The sequence below is a fragment of the Corvus kubaryi genome, unplaced genomic scaffold, assembly GCF_017639235.1.
Source record: "Corvus kubaryi isolate FWS band 111438036 unplaced genomic scaffold, C.kubaryi_AGA036_p1.0 37398, whole genome shotgun sequence".
NCBI classification, from domain to species: Eukaryota; Metazoa; Chordata; class Aves; order Passeriformes; family Corvidae; genus Corvus; species Corvus kubaryi.
In genome coordinates, this window is record NW_024581137.1 from 30,171,734 (window position 1) to 30,195,877 (window position 24,144).

The following is a 24,144-nucleotide window of genomic DNA, read 5'->3' on the forward strand; positions in this document are numbered from 1 at the left end:
ATCTGTAATGAAATCCTTAACAACTGGAAAACAGGATACCTGAATCAAGCCTTATACACATGTGAAAGAGAAAAGTCAAAGTGCAACAGCTGCTTCCATCTTGGTTCCTGATGGTCTAGAGACTCCTGTCTTTGTTACAGAGATCACCCAGAGCTGAGGGAAACAGCGCTTTGACCAGCTGCAGTGCTGCTCCAGACAACTAGAGCACTTAAACAATTGGCTTCAAGAAGGCGTGAGAAACAGGCTGGTCAGGCAAGTTGTTGTAGCAAAATTTTTTGTGAGAGACCTACTGTGGACTGAAAGACTTGACAAATGTTCCACTATTTTCACAGTTAACATATATACACAGTACTAAAACTTCCTCCCTTCTGTATTTTTCATCATTTTTTGAATTTTTTCTATTTGTCTTTGTGGAAGTGTCCAAATCCAACAATCACATGCTAAAATTGCTTTGGATCATTTATCTTCTCAGTATCTTTTTGCACAAAGGAATGCACATTCATTTTCTGTTAGAACTATGAATGAAGTCAGAGATTGAGTCACTGTAATTTATTTCTGACTCTTACCTGATAACCTTTATTCCTTTGTGGCTTTCCAGGGTGTATGTGGAAACAGACTGTTCAGTTCCTGGAAATTGTATGAAAAGCTCACAGGCCATGGGTTAACACTGTCCTAATGTAATAACTGAGATTCTTACTCTGGTTTACATGGATATAACAATGCTGCATGAAGTTTGATTCATGCAGCTTAGTCTCCAAGAGAACTGCTCCTACTAGAGAATCTTTGGATATGCTGTGGCTTTTTCTAGCCTTTGCATTGATGTCCCATGCTTATGAGTTTGCCAGGAAATAACATACAGCACGTATGGGTTGAGAGGACCATTATTTTTGACCTGGCCAGCTTCTGCTTTCCTAACCACATGATATCCTAAATACTTTACAGATTCAGAAGTGTATCTGAGTGTAGTTCACAGTCCCCTGGATTCTTGCTAGAAGGGGATTTGATCTGGCCTGTTGTTTATTCTGGGTAGCATGTGTAATACTTTGGCTTATCTTGATTCTTCCCACGTTTCCCCAGACCATTCTGCATCTTAAGTTTTGCAGATCTTATTGTGGATTTTTTTGTGTGGGAGCAGATTTGTGTTTTCAACTGGTATGGCAGCAGATCAAGCAGGAGGTTTTGGCTTGTGCACACATTCTGGAGGCAGGTTTTGTAGAAGGTTGCTCCAGTTTTTGGCTTACAAACCATGGGAGCGTATACCATGTATTACTTGATTACAAGTTAGCCCACTCACTAAATAGTTTGCTGACCACATACAGTAACATAAGAAGAAGGCTGAAAAACAGAGATAATCCTGAGCAAAGCTCAGAAAGAGCACATCTCACATCACGGAAGGATCAGTTGCAGAACACCAAGTGAAATTTCCTAATTTAGCTGCTGGATTGTGATTATATAGGTCACAGGGTGTCTCTGGGTAGCATCATTTTCTGTTTGATACTGGCTTTGAGACATGCTGTGTGATTGCCTATCCTGGCATGTGGGTAGCACAATATGTATTTCATTGCAAAATGACCAAGGAGGACTAGATAATACTGAGGCTGAAAAGATGCGTCTGAGCTGTTCCCCTTCTCCTGACACACCAACTCGATGAGCAATGGCTAATATTTTAAACAGTGGTTAAAATCCTACTTCCTAAAGGCTGAGAACTGGTCTGGGTCAGGTACATGCACAGATAGGTGCTTCTCAAGAAAAATGTGGAGAAGAAGGTTAAGAAAATTGTTTGAAGGTCTATAGTAAATCAAGTCTAGTTCACTACTTGAACTCAGATCTCCTTACAGCCAGTCTTTTGATTTACAAATGTGATTATCTTGAGAATACAAACTGCTGAAAGTCACTGTAGCCAAGGCCACAATTTAAGAAAAATGTGTCTTCTTAAAAAAAAAAAACAAAAAACCAGACAAAAGTGTACATTTCCCTGTATACATGCTTCTTAGTGTGTGGTATATAACAGAGCTTTCCAGATAAATTCCTTGGATCTAGTCCTGTTCTCATTAAACCCACACAGCTCTATGCTAACAGTAACGTAACCGAGGAAAGAATTTTTCCTATAAGAATTATATTTCTAATAAGCAGGAAGCAGAGCCTTTTGGCAAATCACCTATCCTGCAACTCTGCCTGAACAACACTAAAGCAAAAAACATAAAGCAAAATTGGCTCAGAAGAGTCACAAAATAGGGGCTACACCATAACAGACTGAACAGGAGAGTTGCACACAGTTCATATCTACTTCTGTTGTGGAGATGATAGCTAATCTGTTAGATTTCTGGTTTTATGCAAGGTTGATCCCAAATAGGTCCCAAAATACAGTTTTTTAGCCAACTTTTATTTTAAAAGTCTGGTAATTGTCCTTTCCGGCAACAAAATTTAAGTGGTACTGTATCTCAGGGGTTGCTTATCCAATGCAAGTGTAGAATCCAGCAGGGAATGACATTCTGTGAAAAAGCTCTGCATGAGAAGGAATTTATTCAAATTCTTAAAAAGCATCAATAGTACACTAAATTGGGAGGAGCTGCTGACTCCCTTGAAGGCAGAGGCCCTGCAGAGAGACCTCGTCAAATTAAAGGTCTGGGCAATCACCAGCTGCAGGAAGTTTAACAAAGATAGGTGCTGGATTCTATACCTGGACCAGAACAACCCTGGATGTATGGACAGACTGGGGAATGAGATGCTGGAGAGCAGTGCTGCAGAAAGAGACCTGGGGGTCCTGGTCAGTGGCAAGTTGCACAGGAGTCAGCAGTGCCCTGGCAGCCAGGAGGGCCAAGCGTGTCCTGGGGGGCATCAGGCACAGCATCACCAGCTGGGCAAGGGAGGGGATTGTCCCGCTCTGCTCTGCACTGGGGCAGCCTCACCTTGAGTGCTGGGGGCATTTTTGGGTGCCACAATAAAAAAAGACATTAAACTCTTAGAGAGTGTCCAAAGGAGGGCAACAAAGATGGTTAAGAGCCTTGAGGGGAAGCCATATGAGCAGTGGCTGAGGTCACTTGGTCTGTTCAGCCTGGAGGAGAGGAGACTGAGGGGAAACCTCATTGCAGTTACAACTTCCTCATGAGAGGAAGTGGAGAAGCAGACACCGATCTCTTCTTTTTGGTGACCAGTCATGCAACTGCATCAGGTAAGGAAAAGGATATTCACCAGAGGGTGGCCAGGCACTGGCACAGGCTCCCCAGGAAAGTGGTCACAGCACCAATCCTGAGAGAGTTCAAGAAGCATTTCAGCAATACTGTCAGACACATAGAGTGATTCTTGGGGCTGTCCTGTGCCAGGCCAGGAGTTGGACTTGGTAATCCTTGTGGGTCCCTCCCAACTCAGCATATTCTGTGGTTCTATGATTCTATGAACAGATCAATTAGAAGAAGGCAGAAAAGTAGTAATTAATCAAACAGCTGGGGATTTTTTGTGAATCAGAAGAAGTAATAGTTTAGCAGATAAATTATTTAAATGCTATGTATTTTCCTCTCTATTATCTTTGTAGATAGGGTTGGAATGCATAGAAAAGGAGTGACTGACGTTTCTACCTTCCAGGCCATTTTTCTTTCCTCTGTCATCCTGGGGTTCTACTAATTCTGACTGGAGAGATGTAGACCCAGGAGATGATTCCTTTTCGATTGCTTGTAGGTGAACGCAGCACAGAGTACCTGCCTCTGAAGCCCTGTGGGTTACACCTGCTTTAGGAACCAGATTCCACATTTGGGTCAGTTGGGACCATGCCATCTTGTAAAAGATGGCTAGCATAGCAAAACTGAAGGCTCTGTTTAAATTTAGATAGGTACTGAAGGGAAAATTTCTCCTGTTCTCCTAGCTACAGTCGGTGTTGACTGAAAGAGAGTGGAAGCTCTACATGACTCATCATCTGTATTTTTTTTTTTCTGTATTAAAGATCTGTGTCTTATAAAGCTTGTGTGCATATTTTAATTAAAGGGTCATCTCTAATCTTTTTTATTTACTCAAGGTTCATCAAATCTTTACCATTTCACTGATCCTGGGGATTTCATTAAATGGCTGTTGTCTTTGAAATCACTCTTTAAAATGAGTGTTTTTAACAGGTGTTTTTTTGGCATACATGTTTTCTCCTGTTAATCAAAATGTGTTGGGCTGTGGAAATCACTTAAAATTACAGAAATGAACAACAACAAAAAAATCTCATTTCGACCTATCTGTATTATGTATTCTTCAAGAGGACTCTTATGTGCACAATGACCATTGTCTACTACTACAAAAGAAATACTTCAGAAATAGTGAAATATGGCCCAGGCATTGGATCTGTCTTAGGGATTCATAGAAAGGGACTTGATTAGTAATGAAAAATTAATTTTGAATTAAAAAAATAAGCCTAAGTAAAATCATTGGTTGCCTTACTGATATGATTTTGAAAGTGTGTGAAACATTACATTTTATGAATTAATTAGGAGGAGGAAGGCAGGAAGAAGTACAAAAGAAGGATAATATCAATAATCTTTTTTCATTTTAGAAAATCCAGAAGAGAAAATAAAGTGGGACTGCTGAAAAAAGCCTGGCTCCAGCTTCTTGTTAGCCAGTGCTTCATTGTTGTTACAAGGCTATTAAGTTCCTCCAAAGCCTGTGCTTCTCCAGGCCAGTTCCCTCAGCTTCTCATTTTCTTTCTTCTAATAACAGAATTCATACATTGAACTAATGCTAAAATGACAAATCCTTGTTTTCTTTTGGAATTAGTTGTAGGATAGGAGTCTCTCAGCTGCTTGGAACCCACTGATTTTAGCACGTGCAGGTCTGATTCTGAGATGACTTCACAGAGGCTTAAAGAGCTAGAATGAAAACTGTTGGAAGCCTGGGTTCAGAGAATTGCAGTCTTTCAGTGACAGGCAGTGATCCTCAAAAGCGCACTGCATTTGAGCTGAGGCCTTGGGAAAGACTTCCCAAATTATGTGATGGCACTGAGATTGTTGCTGTGTAATTAAAAAGAAGTTTGTTATATTACTGGGTGGAATATGTAGAGATATAGAAAATTTAGGTTTCTGGGATATAGTAATATACATGTAACAAGATGGAGGATTTTGGGTGTAGGTTAGTTCTTCTTCTTTCTTCTTCTTCACAAGCCTGGGTGATCTGGTATTGGTTCAAAAAACCCTCAGTGTGGAAGATGAATGATTAGTTATTGGATTATAAGTAAAAATAAATTAGTTGGAATTCCATAACTGGGTAGTTTGGGCTTTAAAAGACCTTGGAAGATAGCACTCGAGGGCCATTTTCACCTTGTTAACTTAGAGGCACATACTGTGCAGCTGTACTATAGATAAGAAATAATAAACACCTGAGTCCGAAGAAAAACTTCGCATCTCCTGCATTTCAATCCAAACTCTGAGTAAAAGAACCATGAGACAGAGGCAGAGAAAGAAAGGAACAACAGAAAATTTAATAGAAAACTGAGGGCCAAATTATAACCTGTCCCTTATTTAGCAATTGCTGTGTAGCACCAATTTTCTTTCCTTCCTCATCTAGCTACATAGCCTCATTTATTCTCTGTTGGGATTACATGCTGATTCTTTAAGTTGGGTGATGGATGAAAATATTAATTGATTCAGTAGGTGATGGTAATGATAATAATAATAATAAATTCAACAGTAATTGACTCCAGTAGCAAGATGTAGTTGCTCTGTTGTTCCCCAGATGAGAATAGCTCATCAGGTCTCCATCCATTAACAGGAAGTTGGGGAAAGCCAAGGCAGGAGAGGAGGTCCTTGCTGTGCTGTGTTATAACTTGTATAACTTTCCTCACGACTACATGAAAAGGAAATGCTACCTTTATCTTCATTTAGAGGTAGTTCTCCCTAATAGCAGAAGATGTGGAGGTTTTCTGAGACCCAGCTGAGTCTGAGGAACTTAAAGCTGGTCCTGCTGTGAGCAGGAGGTTGAACTAGAGACCTTCAGTGGTTCTCTCCCACCTGAATTATCCTATGATTCTATGAGGTTCACTCTCCTGAATTAAAAATAGGGGGGTTTGTGCATAAGCATATTGAAGTTACCAATTTTTTAAATTGTATTTAACAATCACATTTGAGTTATGAAATGTCAAAAATTCCATTAGGGCATTGTCTCGGTGGCTTCTCCAATTCCATTGCCTACTTTTTTCCTGTGGCTTCGCAGTAGAATTTGATAATTCTATAAAATGCAGTAATACTTCCTGTTTTCTGCATAGGTGTTTTTTTTTTTTTTTAAAATCTATGTTAGAATTGGCTCAGCCTTTCTCTCTTTATTGGTCATTATGTAATAATACATATGAGAAAGAGTATTTTATAATTTTATCCTCATTCAAATAATTTTCTCATTTTCTTTCAAGTTATCATCATTAGGAATGAAAAAGTGAAACCACAAGTCTTCTGTAGACACATACAATTTAATTTCTGTTGCGGGCAGTTGGTGAGCAGACAGCTTTATTCCTTGAAGAATGCTTGGTCTGTTTCTTAGATTTGATACATGTCTTTTTGGCATTATGGTTGTAATATTTTTAATGTACTAATGCTTACAGACTGAGTTTTGGGGTGATCTATTTCACACATTCATATTATTCTTCTGCTTCAAATAAAAAGTTATTGGTTATCGGTTTCTTCAGATAAATTTTTAATACAAAATTTTTTTCCGATTGAGTCTGCCTGTTTTTTCAAAGGAATTTAACATAGCCTGTGCCACTGGTATCGTCAAGAATAGGATTAAGGAGCAGGGTTTAATTTACTTAGCTGTAACAGAAGTTAGAAATAGCTGTAGCAGTTAAATTACTTGTGGAAAAATTGTTTGTTTATCTCCCAAATATTCCTCTGGTGCATTTTTGAATGATAGATCATTTAAGCTGACTCGCACATCTGAAAGGCTAACATTTTACCAATATTTGGTTACCTTATTCCATACACTTGTTAGTGTAAGAGGCAGTTTAGCTGAAAAATGAATCCTAATAAAATGCCTTTTTAGTAATTCATTTTGAAAACCATTTGACCTTAGCTACAATGAAAGTACACTGTAAAAATCATCATAGATTCCCTTCCTTGAACTTTTCATAATGCTGAAAAATGACTGAGGGAAAGAAGAAAGATCCAGTTACTGTACCCTGTTTGCACAGCTGTACTTCATTGAGTGGAGGCTTGTGTTACACACAGTTTGTGATAGGAAGTAAATGCTTTTAAAACAACTAAGGAGACAGGTCTTTAACCTCCACCTTTTCAGATGCTTTGTTCACTCATTTAGCTTCTGTCGAGGTCTTGAGAAACATTTCAAATACAAATTATTATTGAATACTGAAGCTCACCTGAATAATTCATTTCCTAGTGTGTTTATTAGGCAGAGATACATTGAGATGCGGTTGTTGTTTTGGTTTTTTTTGAGAGGCATCACTAATTCTTGATACAGTGAACACTTGTCCCTTCAGGAATAAATGCATTTAAAGAAGAAAGGATTCAAAGACTCAGTGTTTTTTTTGATAGTTGAAATTACAGATTTATTTCAGCAATTTCAAGTATTTTTAAGGCCTTAGAGGTCACTCAAAAATGATTTTGTGATGTTAATTACCAAATTGTCAAAATTAATTAGAGTTAAAAGTTCCAGTTGCTGGCCTACAGGACTTTTACCTCCTGTTAAAAGACGATCTAGTCCCCTAAATGGTGAAGATACCTTCAGATTCATGAAGAGGATTTTTTTTGCATTACTTTACATTGCAAGTGCATGTTAATCACCAGACCTAAACTATTTAATGTAAACTTGGCTGCAGATAATTACAGGACTTCAGACAGACATTATAAAATGGTTCTCTGAATATGATTCTAGCATCCGCCAAAGGCGCTTCTCTGATGGCTCTGGTGAAACAAATCGGTGGCAACAGGAGTGTGCAGCTGGCAGAGAGCCAGTCAACTTTTAATTTCTGTAATCAGCTGAGGCTTTATGTATACTTCATTACTTGGAATACGTGAGACCTCAAATTAAAGATTATGATAAATAGGCATTATTTGGGCTGCAATGCTTTTTCCTTTTTTCCTGTAACGAAGATAATCCTTATAGCTATATATATGATAGCCCTGAATATTTCTATTTTAACATCCCACTTCAGACTTTCCAGATACAGTGCAGACAGACTACCCAGATCTGCACTTGAGTGAGAAGATGCCTTGAAATATAATCAGAATTTTGAAGTATTCTTCATTTCAGTGTGTTAGAGGTATCATGGCTTCGGAGGACATGGCTGACACTGGTTTTGCCCTTATTCCAGCAATTTGTTTTTTGACTGTAACAATAGAACCACTGCTCTCCTTTGGCTGGGTCAAGGGTTCCCAGCAAGCATCGGTTTGTTTTTCTGTTTGTTGCTAGTGGGCAGGCAATGGCTGTGTTTTGTGGTCTGTGGCACGAGTGGGTTGAAGATTCACGCATTCCAGAAGAATTTAAGCTTAAAAGCTGACACCAGTTAGGTCATTTGTTTAAATTTGGTGCATAAGATTTTTGGAAATTTTGTGTCCCCTTCTAGTCTTTAAATATACCAAGTGCAAGCATGAGAGGATCCTCAGTCTTCGTCCCTCTGAATCCTTTACAGAGTTCCTACTGACTCATGTTACCAGGACTCAGATGAGGCTTTCTGACTGTTTAATTCTCATCTCACACGTGCTTCTACTCTTGCAGCAATGATTTTAGTTCCTGCTACAGCCTCGCCTTACTTCAGCATGAAATTTACACTAACTTGTGTGCACTGACAGACATGTAACCCAGCCTACCGAAACTCAGCTTTGAGCATTAGGTTTTATTATTTTATATTAATGTAAAATAGAAAAGTGTAAATTGGGGGATTAGTTCCTTTTAACTTAAGAAAAAAGGCCTTGGGAAACAGGTGTTGCTTCTCTAGTACAAACCTCATTAGAAATTTTGTGTTTTACAGAGGTTAATATACTTTGGGCTGCACACCAGGTACACCATAGTTCAGAAGATTACAACTTATTCACAGCCTTGAGACAATCTGTACTGCAGAAATACACCTCCTGGGTAAGTTGCACAAGATTTGAGAAACAAATTATTATCAACAAGGTTCAGTAAAAGTGAAAACAGAGCGTTTATTTGCCTTCAAAGAAAACCAATTTTTTTAAAGATGTTTGACGCTGAAGGCACAGAAGATGAAACTGAAGAATCTGAGAATCACAAGTTTTAAAATATATTCACTAATGTTGTACAAAACCCATGAAAATAGCTATAAAATTTAAAGGCTAACTATATAACCCTGTGTTTATATTTTCATAACTTTTTGAGTAGAATGGAGAATTTTCATTTAGTTATTCATACATAAGTACAGAAAAAGAGCAGAGTATAATTCAACTGTTTCAGAATATGTCTGTCTAACTAAAAGGAGCAGGGAGAGAAATCATCATTAAAAATTCCTTTGGAAAATTCATATGTAGTTATTTGTCTCTGCTCAGTCAGGTCATGTCAGTACTGTAGTAGGTAAGGGCAGTATGTAACCTAGTGTTATATCAGATAAAAGTAATTTGAAATGTTGAGCTGTGTACATATTCAGTATTTATATACAGATTTTAAAAAGTATATTTCCAAATGCATTCATAAATGTAACATAATATTTAGGGCTTAGTTCTGTACCCAGGGTAACTGCTGATGTCCTCAGCTGAGCCCTCATGTTCTCTTTTGACTTTTTTCACTCGGATTATAGTTTTTCTGGTTGTGTGTTATTCAAAAAGAAAAACTTCAAAATCTAATTTTCAGAATTAGAGTTCAAAAGGAATATTAAATGTATTTACATATATAAATACATACATATATAACTATATATATTCTCCAACGAGATATAATATGGGTGGTGAAGGGAACCCACAGTCCTCTGGCAATCTCTACATCCAGCCTGTGAGCGAATGACTCAAAGTCAAGAGGGTATGCTCACACATGCAAATCCAGTGTAACTCCATTAACTTCGGTAAAGTGGATTTATGTAACTGAACATGGACTTAGCCTCTAGTTGATAACTGTTTAAAGCACATGGCATTAAATTAGTTAAAGTGCTAGGTTCCAGAGAAATTTTCTTCTGAAAGTCATGAAGCAGTACTATTTCTTAGATATTTTTCTTAATGTCTTTTATATAAATTCTTGTTTATGTATTAAGAAAGTAATCATCTGATGTTAGCAGGATTGCCTAGAATTTAAATTACTGTAATGAGCAATAGCGGAAGGGATGTCTGTGACAACTCTGCTTCCTCTGTAAATACTGCTATGTTAAAGATTTAACCTTTGCCCATTTACCCATGGGGACCATATGTGCAAATGCTTAACAAAAACAATAATTCAAAAAAGACAAAAAGCCTGTGTGTACATATGGGTGTGTGCATGAGCACTTTGTCTGCTGGCATAATTTTAGGATGATACCTCAGAGAGCATAAAATATTCAAAAGACCAAGATGTCTGGCCACCTTGGATTCCAAAGACCATCCTCAGGACCACACTGGTATCACTTGGCAAATAATATATGTGTATTTAAAATTAATTTGCTTTGTGCAAAGGGAAATGAATCTAGGAATACATTGTACTTTTGTGTGCCAGGTTTTTTTCACCAAATATTTGGTCTTAGCCAAAACATATCGTTAGTGTAAATACTGTTTTGCCTCCTCCCTGAACCTTTCAGACATACGCCAGTTTTCTTTCTGCAATGCCTTACTGTGCATGATCACAATTCTTGCTAATTCTTACAGAACTGCTATTTTTTTGGACTCAGACTTGTCCAGAACCATGGGTGGATCTGCCTTGAAGCTGAAATTCAGTGAAATCCTTAGTTAATCTATGAGAGTGATCTGATGTTGTGGAATGTGTACTGTACTGTTGAATGCAGTTTGACATCCAAGTTTGTGGAGACTGTGAAAAACTTGTGGTGGATGGCGTGGGATTATGGGACTGTTCTGCTGCCAGCTCTGTTGTGTTCTAAGTTAAACATTGTAAGATAAATAAATCAGCATGTTAATAATCTATGATTGAAAAGATATGAAATGAAAGAGAATAGAAAAACATGCTTGACAATCAGTGGTGTGAGATGTACTCCTGATTTTGGAACCAAATGTATAGTGCTTCATGTTGTTTGCATACACAGCTTTTCCGTTTCTCCACTGGGGGGGCCATAGAGAAGCAAATCTGCTGTGAAGGCTAAGAGATAGTGTTGAGGCCCATTTGGTGGGAAAAAGATGTCAAAGAAAAAAGTATACTACTTTTTAAGAAGAAAACAGCAAGCTAATGCAAGATAATGCTATATAAATGAATATAAAAGTGATGAAACAGTCCAAGGGCAGTTGTGAGAGATTTGCACATACACTTTGAAAAGCTATGATTTAATGCTTTGAGTATCATTCTCAGCTTTCCTCTAAGGGTAAGATTTAATTGCAATTATTAGATCCATAATAATTTGATAGCTTTAGACTGTACATTTAGATAAAGGGTTGAACTATGCCTTGCTATGAAAGCAGTGGAAGTGTCTATATATAAGTCTGGAAAGGGAATAGGTAACACAGTTTTCAGCACAGTCAGCCGCTTCTTGTCTACTGAGGAGCCTGCCAGGTCTGGGATCTGTAAAAAATGTGTTGGCTTTTTTGGTTGGTTTTTTTTTGTTTTGTTTTGTTTTTTTATCCTTGCCTTTAACTCCTGCAGAGTCCTCACACGAGTTCATGACCACACGAACTTGCTGTGGGCAGCTGTCCTGCAGCCCCCCACGTCCCGCAGACCCTCTGCAGCCACATCGGCAGGTGGCCCCAGAGACCCAGCACGGAAACTCAGTGCTCCTGCAAAAGCTCAGGAGTTTCAATGCGCTCCCTTTGTGTAGTGGAAGTGTTTATCAGCTTTTACTTAAAAATGGGAGGGAGAAAGGTAGAAATGCCCACATGTGAGAGTGGGTATTTCCAAAGGGGCAATGCCTTTGGCGTGAGGGCAAACAGCTGTAGTGCTGCAGCCCCAGATGCAAATGCCTCTCCTGCCCCTCTCTGGGTGCTTTTCCCATCAGCTATTGTGGCACTTTCTCAATCTCTGCTGCTGAGTCCACACTTGAGAAAAGATCTGGCAGCCTGATAAAAGTTTTCCTGCAGTTTTGACCAGAAATTCCATTCTGGAGCCAGGAAAGCTTCTCCTCTACAAATTTGTGAAAGCTGGTACATTGCCATGAAATCTTTTGGTTTGGTGAATTGGCATTACCAGTGAAAAACTATTTAATGATTTTTTTTTCCTGAGATTGATCTTCTTGTTTCAGTGGAGCCACAAATAGGAAAAGTCAGATCATGGTATGGGAGAAGTTTTCATTTCTCCCTATGAGTTCCACTTCTGTAAATGATCTTTAAAATCCTTTCTGTGTGAAATAAAGCTTACATTGCAAGAAAATACGAGGCAGTTAGCAAAGCATTCTCCTTTGACAATCTCAAATTGACCTGTAGATTTATATAAAATTTCCTTCATCCCGCCACTTAGCAGGGAAATCCTAGTACTCTTGTGAAAAGTAAGTTAGGAAATAAATATGAAGATGATCCTTCTTTCCCCTTTGAGTCATCTGTAAATACCACCAAATTGCCTCTGATACTTTTACGGAAAAAGCATATAATTTTTTAACCCTGCTTTCAATCCTGTAACCACTTCCATGAATAATCTGAAAACCATCTGGTTTGGTTTTTTTGTTTTATTTTTTTTTAATCAATTTCCTCTCCATTCCTTTTTTAAAAAAATCCTGCTGTTATCATGCCATTAGACAGAAACTCAGTACCCTTCTACTAACTTTTAATTCCTTTACTTCTTGGAAAGCAACTTCTGAGACAGAAACAGAAACACCCCACATGTAATTTGTGGGGCAGCTGTGATCCATGAAGCCTTAGAGTGTAGATTTTGAAATCCCAGCTGTCCCAGTCCTGCCAGGTGATACTGCAACGGCTTCAGGGTTTTGTCCTAGTGTTTCAGACATTGTCTGGTGTTGAAGCCAGCAGATGAAGCTGATATTGCAGGGTCCTAGTCCTTCATTGGTTTGTCACAGTGAGGTATGTCTGTGGTGACTTTCTTGAGAGTATTAGTCACATCACTGGGGTGGAGGTGCAGTTGTTTCACAGCCCGTGTGGCTTCTAAGCTATTGGGCAGGTCTTTAGACTAAAACTGAGAGAATACCAGTTTTAAATGCTATGTTCAGACCCTCACTAGAGAATTCCTGGTCCAGGAGGCTTGTCATGGCTATCAGACTGCTTTCTTGGATGTTCAAAGATTTGATTTTTGTGAAAAGGACAATAGTAATTTGGAAATGGATTTTGCTAATTTTCCTGTTCTTCACAGGGAGCTGTTGCCTGCCACACAGATATTCCCTGAGTGCTAAAGAGATTTAAACTTTTGAAGACACCTCTGCTAATGTTTGGTTTAGGAAAAATCTCTGCATTTCAGAGAAGTATTAACTTTTCAATGCAGGTGATATAACAAAATCGCAGGTAAAAGGGAAAAGAAAAAGATAAGCCATTTTCTGAAGAAAGCAGACTGACTGTTAACATATGAAGTTCTTGGAAGTTTTATTCTATTGCTCAGACAGTTGAGCAATTAACTGTGAAATTCCTAGGACTTTATTCTGTATCTAAGATACTAGGGTTTCCCAAGCAAGCAGTTTTCTGGTACTGTTTTCACGCTAGCATGTTTTTAGGACTCAGCAATATATTGGGACTTTATGGGAGATGCCATGAGAAAGTTAGGGTGAGAATTACAATTAACTTGGAAAGCCAAGTAAGCTGTCTTACCCTCATGGTACTTACATAGGGAGTTTGGATGGAAAAGCTATAGTGTTATAAATTCACACCTTGCTTAATCTGTGATCATTCTTCCCTGTATGTGAGCCCTTCCTGTCAAGGATATGTTGCTGTCTGCTCCATATAGTACACAGCATAAGCATCTAATATCAAAATTTATGAATTCTTTTCTTGAATTTTGGACTTGCTCAGTTTGGCTTTTGGAAAATCACTTTTGGATCAATTTATATCTCATTTGCTGTAACACATGTAGTAGTAACATAATAATCACTATCTATGTATGCTATGTAATGTCTGCATTATGGATGTGTTAGAAAAAGCAAGGATATTGTGCAGTGCTTTGAGCTCCTGATAGTACATCATTATCTCATCATGAGTTTAGAATTATATATCTAATATATGTTTTCTTTCTCGTTTTTCAGATGTTCAACTTGCCCATGGCTCTTTTCATTCCCCCTTCGGTGTTTGCTGTTCATTTACAGTTTAATCTACTTTACCAGTTTTGGATACATACAGAGGTAAACTAGGTTTTTAAGCCATACCTAAACAGTTAGCCTGGAGCATTGTCCTGGAAATCCACTAGCAGCTGATTTATTGTGTAAGAAAAATCTTTGTCTGACTTCTTTAAGGAGAAACATCTGTTCATTTTTATTCCTTTTTCTGAATATATATGGCTAAGTTTATAAGAAGCAATGAGGCCAGTTGGTCCCAATTAGATTTGGAAAAAAAAAAGTAACTGTAAGGAATCAAATTTTTTTATATTTTAATACTATATTTTCCTGTCTTGCAGCTTATTAAACATTTTTGGCAGATACTGAAACTGATTTCATTTCTAAGACAAATATTTTAGGGAAAATACCCAAAAGCTGGTGCTTCTTAAAGATCATTTAGAGTTGCCACTGAAGTCAGATATTATTTCTTTCTTAGTGCAAATAATTCTCAGATGAAAAATGCTCTCTGATTATCCCATGGCTATTTGTTTCTGACCACACTACTTCATTTCTGTTTTGTGAGTGCATATACCATATGTAATTAAAATACATATACACTTACAAGGACACTGTAATTAGTAAGATGTTTCCGACAGTTCCCAGGAAGTTCAATGCCCTTTGTCTCCTTACTTACATTACAATAGAGGTATTAAAAGGTATTTAAGGTTATGAGTCAGTAGCAAATTTCTCAGGAGCCCCAAGTGGGCAGCAAGCAAATTATTTCCATGACACTTACTCCATTGATTATACAACCAAGAAAGAAGCCTTTCCTCTCTAGTTCCATGATGAAATATATAGAACAGATCTTTGGGAAAGTAATTTTTCTTTCTTGATCTACTATTTAAGATCGTAATAGTCTATAAATTGAAGAGTTTCCTTTTACCTTTCTGTGTGTTTCCTGAAAACCCTAAAACTAATCCTAACCCTAACACCCTAACAATAACCCTAGCACTAACCTTTATCCCTAAACGTAAAGAATACTGCTAACCCTAAGCATAAACCTAACCGTAAGAGTAAAGTAACCATAACACAAAAACCCTAACCATAACCAAACCCTAACCCAAAGCCTAACCCTAATCCTGACCCTAACCCTAACCCTAAACCTAACCCTAACACGCAAACACACTAATCCCAACCCTAAACATAACGCAAACCATAACCCGATCCCAAAACCCTGACCCCAAACCCAACTGAAATACTAACCGTAACCATAAACACTAAACCTAACGCTAACCCTAACCCTGACCCTAAACCTAGCCCTAACCCTACCCCAAAACCTAACCCTAACCCTAAACCAACCATAGACCTAACCATAAAACTAACCCTAACCCTAACAAAACCATAGACCTAACCCAAAACCTACCCCTAAAACCAAAACCTAAATCCTAACCTTAACCACCATCCTAACCAAACGCTAAGTCTAAAACTCATGCTAACCCTAACCCTACCCCTAAAACCTAGCACTAACCGTAAACCCTAACCCAAACCTTAACCTTAACACTAACCATAACCCTAAACCTGAACCCTAACCCTTAACCCTAACCGAAACCCTAACCCACACCCTAGCCTTAACTCTAACCCTAACCTAAACCCTAACCCAACCCTATCCCTAACCCTAACCGTAACCACTAACCCTAAGCCTAACCCCATAACCCTAACCCCAATCCTAACTCCTAACCCAACCCTTTACTCTAAGCCTAACCCAGAGCAAACTTTGAGGACATTTCATTTCTGTTGGACATGTTTCTCAAATCATTAACACACGTCTGATGCTCTGCAAGCCCATGTGAACAGGGAAGGCTTAAATAGAATGTCACACACAGCACTGGAAGTCAAGCAATACACATTTAAGATTTTTAAAATATTTTGAACAAATTCAAGCACTCTTTGAAACCATACCAAATGAACACTGGGAATCATATGGTAGCAAATTTTCTTTCGCCGTGCTCTAGGCTCCACAAACTAGTTTTAGTGTGTTTTGCTACTAAACAAATGATAGTATGCCTCATCTATGTCTTCTCTGGGGTTTGAAGCCATCTCCGCCTTGGCTGAGAGGTTTCTAACATTCTGCTGCGTAGCAGTAACTCAATGAGTCTCAGCACTGGTGCCACAGTGCGCGTGTAAAGTTTCTAAAGGGAATTTCAGAGGCCTATGAATTGCCTACATCCCTCTAAAGTGCTAAATCCTTCATAGGGCTTAAAAGGAATTTCCATTGCATGTGTGCAATGTGCCAAGTTTAGACACTAGTCTAAACAAGAATGAATTTAAGTCTCAATGAAAAGATAAGCCAAATTTTTGTCTCAGTTTGAGACAAATTAGGAGGGAATGTCCTGAGATGAACATGTCCTCTAATGGAAGGCAGGTTTTGGCAGCCCCACCCCCACAGGTTTGAAAGTAATTTCTTGGAGGAAAGTGAAAAAAACCATGTTTATTTAGATAATAAACCTTCAAGTGGTGGGAAAAGATGGTGGATTTTTTAGAGCCCTGCTCCACTTCTCCCGAGGTGCTCTGGAGCCGGGGTGCAGCGCCCTAGGGTGTCCCCTCCGGGCCATGGTGTGGGGACTGTTCTGATATTTCGGACCAGAGCAAAGCTGAACAGTTCCAGAAGAAGAAGAGGAAGAGGCCACAGTCCTGGGAAAAATTTCTTGCCTCCTCTAACAGGCCAGCAGAGGGAGCTGGCTGTGGGGGAGGAGCTGCCAAAACCTGCCTTCTGTTAGAGGACATGTTCATCTCGGGACGTTTCCTCCTAATTTGTCTCAAACCAAGACAATTCCTTACTATTAAATTATTGTGCCACTAGAAGAACAATGGATCTTTTGTATTGATCCAGTTGATCCACTCATAGAACTTTGCTCACAAGGGAAGTTATTCTTCATGTTGATATTGTTGATTTTATAGCACAGCTGAAATCGGTTGAAATATGTTGAAGTCATGCTCTAAGGTCAAAAATTATGTCGAAATAGAAATAGGGTTACACCATGTATTAGCAGATTTCCTGCTCTCAAGGGCAAGGGATTGACAGGAAAAAATAAGGAAAGGAAGGGAAATGGTATCAGCCATGAAGGTTTATGTCACCTTATATTTTTGGTGAAATTAATATGATGCTTCAGCATTATATTGGGTTTTCGTTGCAACAACTATTACAATTTAACTATTTAAAGCTATTCCAGATCTTTTTTTTTTTCCCTAACAGTCCTTTTCTGAATTTTAATGATTCTAATTACCTTGCACAGTTTATATTAGTATGAAAATCCTTTCTGCAAGTCTCTGTTTTCATCAGTTTCCTTACATACAAAGTTTGTTCAGGACTGCAGCCTGGGATTCTATAGCAAACAGCATCCTGTCTCAGTAACTGCTGCTAACCCTTACTCTGAGAGCAGATATTTATCATCCCCTAGCAGCTCTGGTGTCCTCTGGGAGCCCATGGAGGATGCTGTTACATGTCGTTAGGGATCCAGGGGAGATACACTTCATTATTTTCATTCTGCCAGTGTAGTGTAATATTAATATAATAGTTTGCTTCTAAAATGCAGGAGTAATTGATAAGAAACTTTTTTTCCCCTCAGATTTCTATAGCTTTTCATTAGTATCAATTTCCTGCCATACAGTTTGGCCCCACACTGACTAGTTGAAAGTGCTTGGAAATTGTCACTTAACAACTTTTGATTGGACAACTTTCTCTTTAAGAAAAATAAAATCTAGTAAGATACAGGGGAAAAAAATCTCTTTTTTTTAACAGTTGATTTTTTTTTTTTACATAGGACTCAAAAGTTTGGGAAAGCACATGCAGAATTTATTGTTTTATAGAAGAAGAAAGGTGATATTTAAGTAACAGGAAAGAATTTAAGTACATGAACGTTTCTGAGGGAAGATGTTTTGTTTTGAGAGTAATTTAAATTGAATTCAGTAACTACAAAAGAATGATCATGCTGTGCTGAAACTTTCTGTGCCGTCTTTCAGCCTAGAGCAAAAGTTTATAGCCAGATACAATCCCTGATATTTTCCTATACTTAAATTTTACATGTGTCCAGTGTTATTTCAAACAATGTTAAGAGATGTTTCCTTTGTTACAACTTTGACCTGTCTCAGTATTTGTTGTGTCAGTTTTTGTCCAGCTTTATTACCAGGAGGTCAGACATGGTCTATTTTATTTTAACTCAAGTGACTCATTTATTCTTGTGACTACAGTGTCATAAAGATCAAAAATACACATTTGTTCTACCTCATTTAGACTTCTGTATTTCCTACATACTTGGCATGCATTAGTTTTTGTCATTTTATGTAGAAGAGTACAGCATTTTAAGCACTATAAATCTTATATATAAATGATATTGTTATTGTAGTGCTGGCTTCTTTTACTAGTATTTATTATTAGAATGGACTATTGGAACAGGAAAGGCATGTCTGAAATTAAAAAAGTTGTGTATGCTAGAGTGAAGACACAACTTTGTGACATGTCATGCACTTGTGTTTTTTCACTACTTCCGTTCATTCTGGATCCATGGGCCAAGACCAGAGATACGAGATTCAAAGCTGAGTGCCAGGTCCTGCATTTTGAGCACAACAACCCCATGAAGGGCTACAGGTTGGGGGAAGAGTGGCTGGAAGGCAGCCAAACAGAGAAGAATAAGGGGGTGCTGGTTGTCAGCAGCTGAACATGAGCAGTCAGTGTGCCCAGGTGGCTAAGAAGGCCAATAACATCCTGGCCTGTATCAGCAGTAGTGTGGCCAGCAGGACCAGGGTGGTGATTGTCTGCCTGTACTCAGCACTGGTGAGACCATACCTTGAATCCTGTGTCCAGTTCTGGACCACTCAATGCAAGAAGTACATTGAGGTGTTGGAGCAAGTCCAGAAAAGGACAATGGAGCTGGGGAAGGAGCACAAGGCCTGTGAGGGGCGGCTGAATGAGCTGGGGTTGTTTAGCCTGGAAGCAAAGAAGGTTCAGGGGAGATCTTATTGCTCTCTACAAGTGCCTGAAAGGAGGCTGCAGCCATGTGGGGGCCGTTTTCTTCTGGGCAACCAGTGACAGAACCAGAGGAAATGGCCTCAAGCTGTGCTAGAGGAGGTTCAGGTTGAACATCATGAAAAATTTATTAATTGGAAGTGTGGTTAAGCATTGGAATGGGCTTCCCAGGGAAGTGGTGGAGTCACCATCCTTGGAAGTGTTCAAGAAATGACTGGACATGACACTTAGTGCTATTGTTTAGTGATATGATGGTGTTTAGTCAAAGATAGGAGTTGATGGTCTTGTACGTCTTTTCCAAACTTAATGGTTCTATGATTGTTGCACCATGTACGTGGCAATCTGAAATTATACCAGAATTTTTTCAAGCATTTATCTCTGAGTAGCATCAAAGCATTGAAATAAACTCCTAATAATTTATTTAAATGAAAAATGAAAAAAAAAAATCAACCCAAAAAATCCCCTGAGGAAAACATTTGGCAGTGCTGGGTTAACTGTTGGACTTGATGATCTTAAAGTTCCTTTCCAACCTAAATGATTATAGTGATCTCAATAAATCAAGAAAAAACAATTTTTAGTTCTATCCAATAGTGTTTAGGTCAATTGAATGACTCAGATCTGCTCTTAAATAGTCTGGGAGAAATACTTCTATGACTAGACAGACCATTCTCCTCTAGATCATAAGGAGAGTAAAAAAAAAAATACTTCAGTCAAAGGCCACTAAAAATCTAATTTTTCAAAAGCCACGAAATGTTTTAGGACTGTTACTGACAGACAGAAATACTCCATTTCAGTTTATTTTCGCAGGTGATTCAGGTCTATGGCTTATATTAAACTATATCCTTCCATTATGCATTTATTACAACCAATAAGTTAGGTGTGTTTATAACCTGATAGACACCTGTGAAAAACAGAAATTAATTTCTGTTGGTTTAGCTGCAATTTTTATGAGATGTCAAACTGTATTTAGAAAGTATCAACTGATCCGATCCCTGATGGTAGTAATTGCAGCAGCAGATTATTCCTTGCCTGTTTGATCTTTGACATGTATTGGTTTCTGTTTAATTTGCTAATTTAAGGAAAGAATATGATCTGCCCTTTACCATATTCACAGAAGTCAGGTTTTTTAAGGCATCTCTTTTCACCTTCTGTAAGTCTTTCTACCTCATCCAACTCGGAGCAGAAAAAGATGAGCCACAACTATTAACCAGGAATAACATGGGTGAAAACAGGTGAGGGATGGGAATAAATTTAGCAACACCTCATGCTGGTGTTGGAAAGAGAGGCATGAAATTGCTACAGCTATAGGGAAAAATACATTTTTTTTGGTCAGAAAACACCTATTAGTAAAACTGAAACTTGCTGAGGAAGTGTATGGTATTTGTCAAAAAAATATTTTGCACTTATGCACAGTGTGTACTGGTCTAAGTTTTTGTCTATGTCGTTTTTTACCTTTGGCTTCTGTTCAGTTTTCTTTAATTAAAAGCTTTGAAAGAGAGAAATTGTGAAGTCTCAATGCTTTCATGCCCTGCAGAGCCCATCTGGCTCCCTGAGTTCAGGGGAATTCTTGTGGCCCAGTCCTTAAGTTCTTGCATCAATCAGCTCATACCTAGGAAGATGGCCAGATTCAGAAAAGATCTGTTTCATTTTGGCTTTATTTTCCAATAAGGAGATTAAACAATCAGATTAAAGAACCAGGTAAAATTAAGGAAAATACATGAAAATAGGCATAAGTTCTTCTAAGTAGCAGTACACCTGTGATTATCATATCAATAGCGAAAGCTGTTCTTGAAACTGTAGAGGACATAGTTGTCTTTTTAAGCAGAAGCTATTTGACACAAAAATCTATTGGAGTGAATAAATTGGATGAAAGAATCATAGTTAGGACACTGTGATAAATAAGTGACAGCATGATACAATAGATAAAATATTCAGTTATTGATTTCCAGGTCCTAACAATTGATATTGGTCTATTTCTTTGTAAATTTTATTTTTCAATTTTCTTGGACGTATTTTGTCCACATTGTATGCTGAAGTCTCATTTAAATAAGCAAGAAGGGATTTCAGGAGTAAAAAAAAATATTACAATGTCTATTTCAAGAACTTGCAGTAGTTTTTTAATCCATTTCTCAAAACTGAAAAGTAAATTTGATCAAGTAAAATTTTGAATTAAAAAAGCATTTTAACAAAACTTATGTGACTATTAAAAAACTTAATTCACTGTTACTTTTTTAGTGTTTGTATTGGAAAGAAGATAGTTTTATTCTTGTGGTTGATTTGTGGAGTTTGAGGTAGGTTTTGGTAAAAAGCTAAAGTATTCAATAGTTTGCAAATAAAAAAGGGGATGCTTTGTTGGGAAGTGTTGCAATCTGGTTTAAGCCCAGAAGAGCAAAGAAAACAAAGTCTCTGTGTATAAACCGGAAAGAACTTAGAAGGTTCAAAATGTACACAAAAACGAGATTAAAACCAAACGAGGTTAGATGTTGGTGCCAAAAAATTTATATATTTTATTTAATAGTAAAGGAGACGAAGAGAAAGGAAAAGAAGAAAAAGAGAAATAGAGAAAGAAGTGTGCGTGGGGGGAAATGGGGGGACAGGAAGAGAGTGACAGGGGTTAGGTGGAAGCATATCACCCATCCGAGGGTCCCAACGACGTCTCGTTGCTCCTCTCCATCTGATTTTCTGGTGGTGAGGGTGCCACATGCTGCCACATGCCAAAGAGTACAGAATCCCGTGGATTAATACACGTTTTGGGCCAGGTACTCCCATGTGCCTCCCTTGCAGGGGACCAGTTTGACACTGTCCCTTGCAACACTGAGGGTCTGTTGCATCATCTCTGGTGCAGGGTCTGAGGACCCTTTTGCGGGGGGGCCTTTGATGGGCCATGTCACCCCCTCTGTCCTTCATGTGGATGCAGCTTCTTCCCTGGATGAAGGGGCCCCTCAGCTGAGCTCCTCTGCACAGTGATGCATGGGTGTTCACTGCCTCTGACCAGAGGCTTTTCCAGCACTCTCCTCCCTCCACCCTTTGGTGCAGGGTCTGTGCAAGCCTGGCAGCTGATAGCCCTGGGGCTGTGATCTCCACTCCTGAGGTGTTAAGCTTGTGCTCTGTGAATGTCCCCAGCCCTGAGTTGTTACTTTATCTTATCTTCATCAGTGAGCACTCCAGAGCCTCTCAGAGCCCCATTCAGGGTTTGGTGGTCTTCTCTGCAGCTTTTGTAATAGTTTTGCTAGTCCTTTGTGAAAATGTTTAAGTCGTAAACTATAATATTTCAGTCTCTAACAGGAAGTAAAATACGTCTAGGCCTGGTTTACAAAGTCATATATTTATTCTTAGTTTTCTGTATTGTGGGTATTTCCTATAAGGTCAGTAAGATATGAGTCAAATTTAATGTGTGGAAGTTTTTGCAAAATAATGATATACAAGTGGTGTTGAATGGATCACAGTGGAAACAGAGTATGGTGGACTGATTTGATTTTCTTGCCAGGATGTTGTTTGGCTTTTGCTTTTCTGTTGATGTTGTTTTTGTTTGTGTTTGCTGGAGTTTGTTGATTTTTTTTTTATCTAAAAAATATCAGTAAAAGGTAAAATCAGTAATAATCCAATGTATTGAGTAGAATTGTGAAACTGCAGTATCTCTTGAATTTGTTTCTGGAAGATCACTTTGAATTCAAGTACCATATGCCAAGAAAACCTTTATTTTTCTTCATTTGAGTACATTGGTTCATTTAATGAAATAATGAACTTATTTCATTTAATTCAGCCACTTTAGCCAAAAATAGACAGCTCTGTCTGATGTTCCCTTTCAAATTAGAAACACACATCTGTCCTTGTCAGGTTACAAGGAGTCAGAAACTTACCATTCAGAAGACTTTTGCTAGAAGTCATCAAAGGGATGAAGGTAATTAGAGGTGATGACAGCCATTCTCCTAGTCTGATGTTCAAGATTGTGTCTGTCAACATTCAGTGACATGATGATTTACTGGAATTCCTAGAAACAGGTGACATCATCCAACAATCTACTGCATACTTTCTTGCTGTTACAAAGATCCAAGAAGTTCTTTTAAAACAATGGGGAACCAATTATTTTCTGATTTGCATAAAGAACCACATTTGGTTTGCAAAAGAAAGTTCTTTTTAAAGAAAGTTTTTTACAAAAGAAAGCCACATTCTTGATTGCTGATGCTTTTATCATTCATAAATTCATTATTTGTCTGCTGCAAACTGTCAAATCAAACATTTACTCTGTAGAGAAAGAAAACAAATTCAGAAAACACCAGGAAGATAAATATACTTTCTTTAATGCAGACAGTGACTTCGTAGGTCCAGCTAGGCTATGTATACATAATAGACATTAAAACTTAAGCATGATTCCAAGAAACAAAGAGATCTATCTCCCTGCTTCAATCCAGCCTGTCTGCCAAACTGGCTTATTAGATTTTCTGACCAACCTGCAGGATGAAAGTCTTGTCATCATTGCACTTGCCAGAACGCAGAGAAAAGCAAAGCTGACAACGTTATCATTAAACACAAATACTAGCAATAACTGTAAAATATGTTCCAGTCTTCCATGTTTCACTTCCCCCATGAGGGGAGAAAAGTATTGTCTTTCTAGATATATAAGGCATATAACTCTGCTTTTTGTTTTAAATAAAAAGAATAACAAAAGAGAGAGAAAATAAAACATTCATAAGAGAGCATAGTATTCCTGTCCTGCTGAGTGTAGGCTGCACTTGAACACAGTATAATCAGGAAAAACATAGCGGGATGAAGTCTGGAGTTCCTTCTGTGGCACCTAAAAGCTCAGTGATGATTAAGAATGCCAGTGTATATACCTTAGTAGCATGAGGATGAGCATCCTATTTTAACTGTGTGTGTGAACTCC

General features: G+C 38.3%; 1 protein-coding gene across 4 annotated transcripts in view; it reads left to right on the plus strand.

The window, feature by feature from the left end:
- The window catches only part of AGMO (alkylglycerol monooxygenase), a 224,095-nt gene that overhangs the window by 69,987 nt on the left and 129,964 nt on the right, over positions 1-24,144 (plus strand). For all 4 annotated transcript variants that reach the window (XM_042044458.1, XM_042044461.1, XM_042044460.1 and 1 more), the window contains exons 4-5: positions 8,945-9,048; positions 14,228-14,323. In XM_042044458.1, the coding sequence (XP_041900392.1) occupies positions 8,945-9,048; positions 14,228-14,323 (200 nt within the window). The remainder of the gene's footprint in view (positions 1-8,944; positions 9,049-14,227; positions 14,324-24,144) is intronic.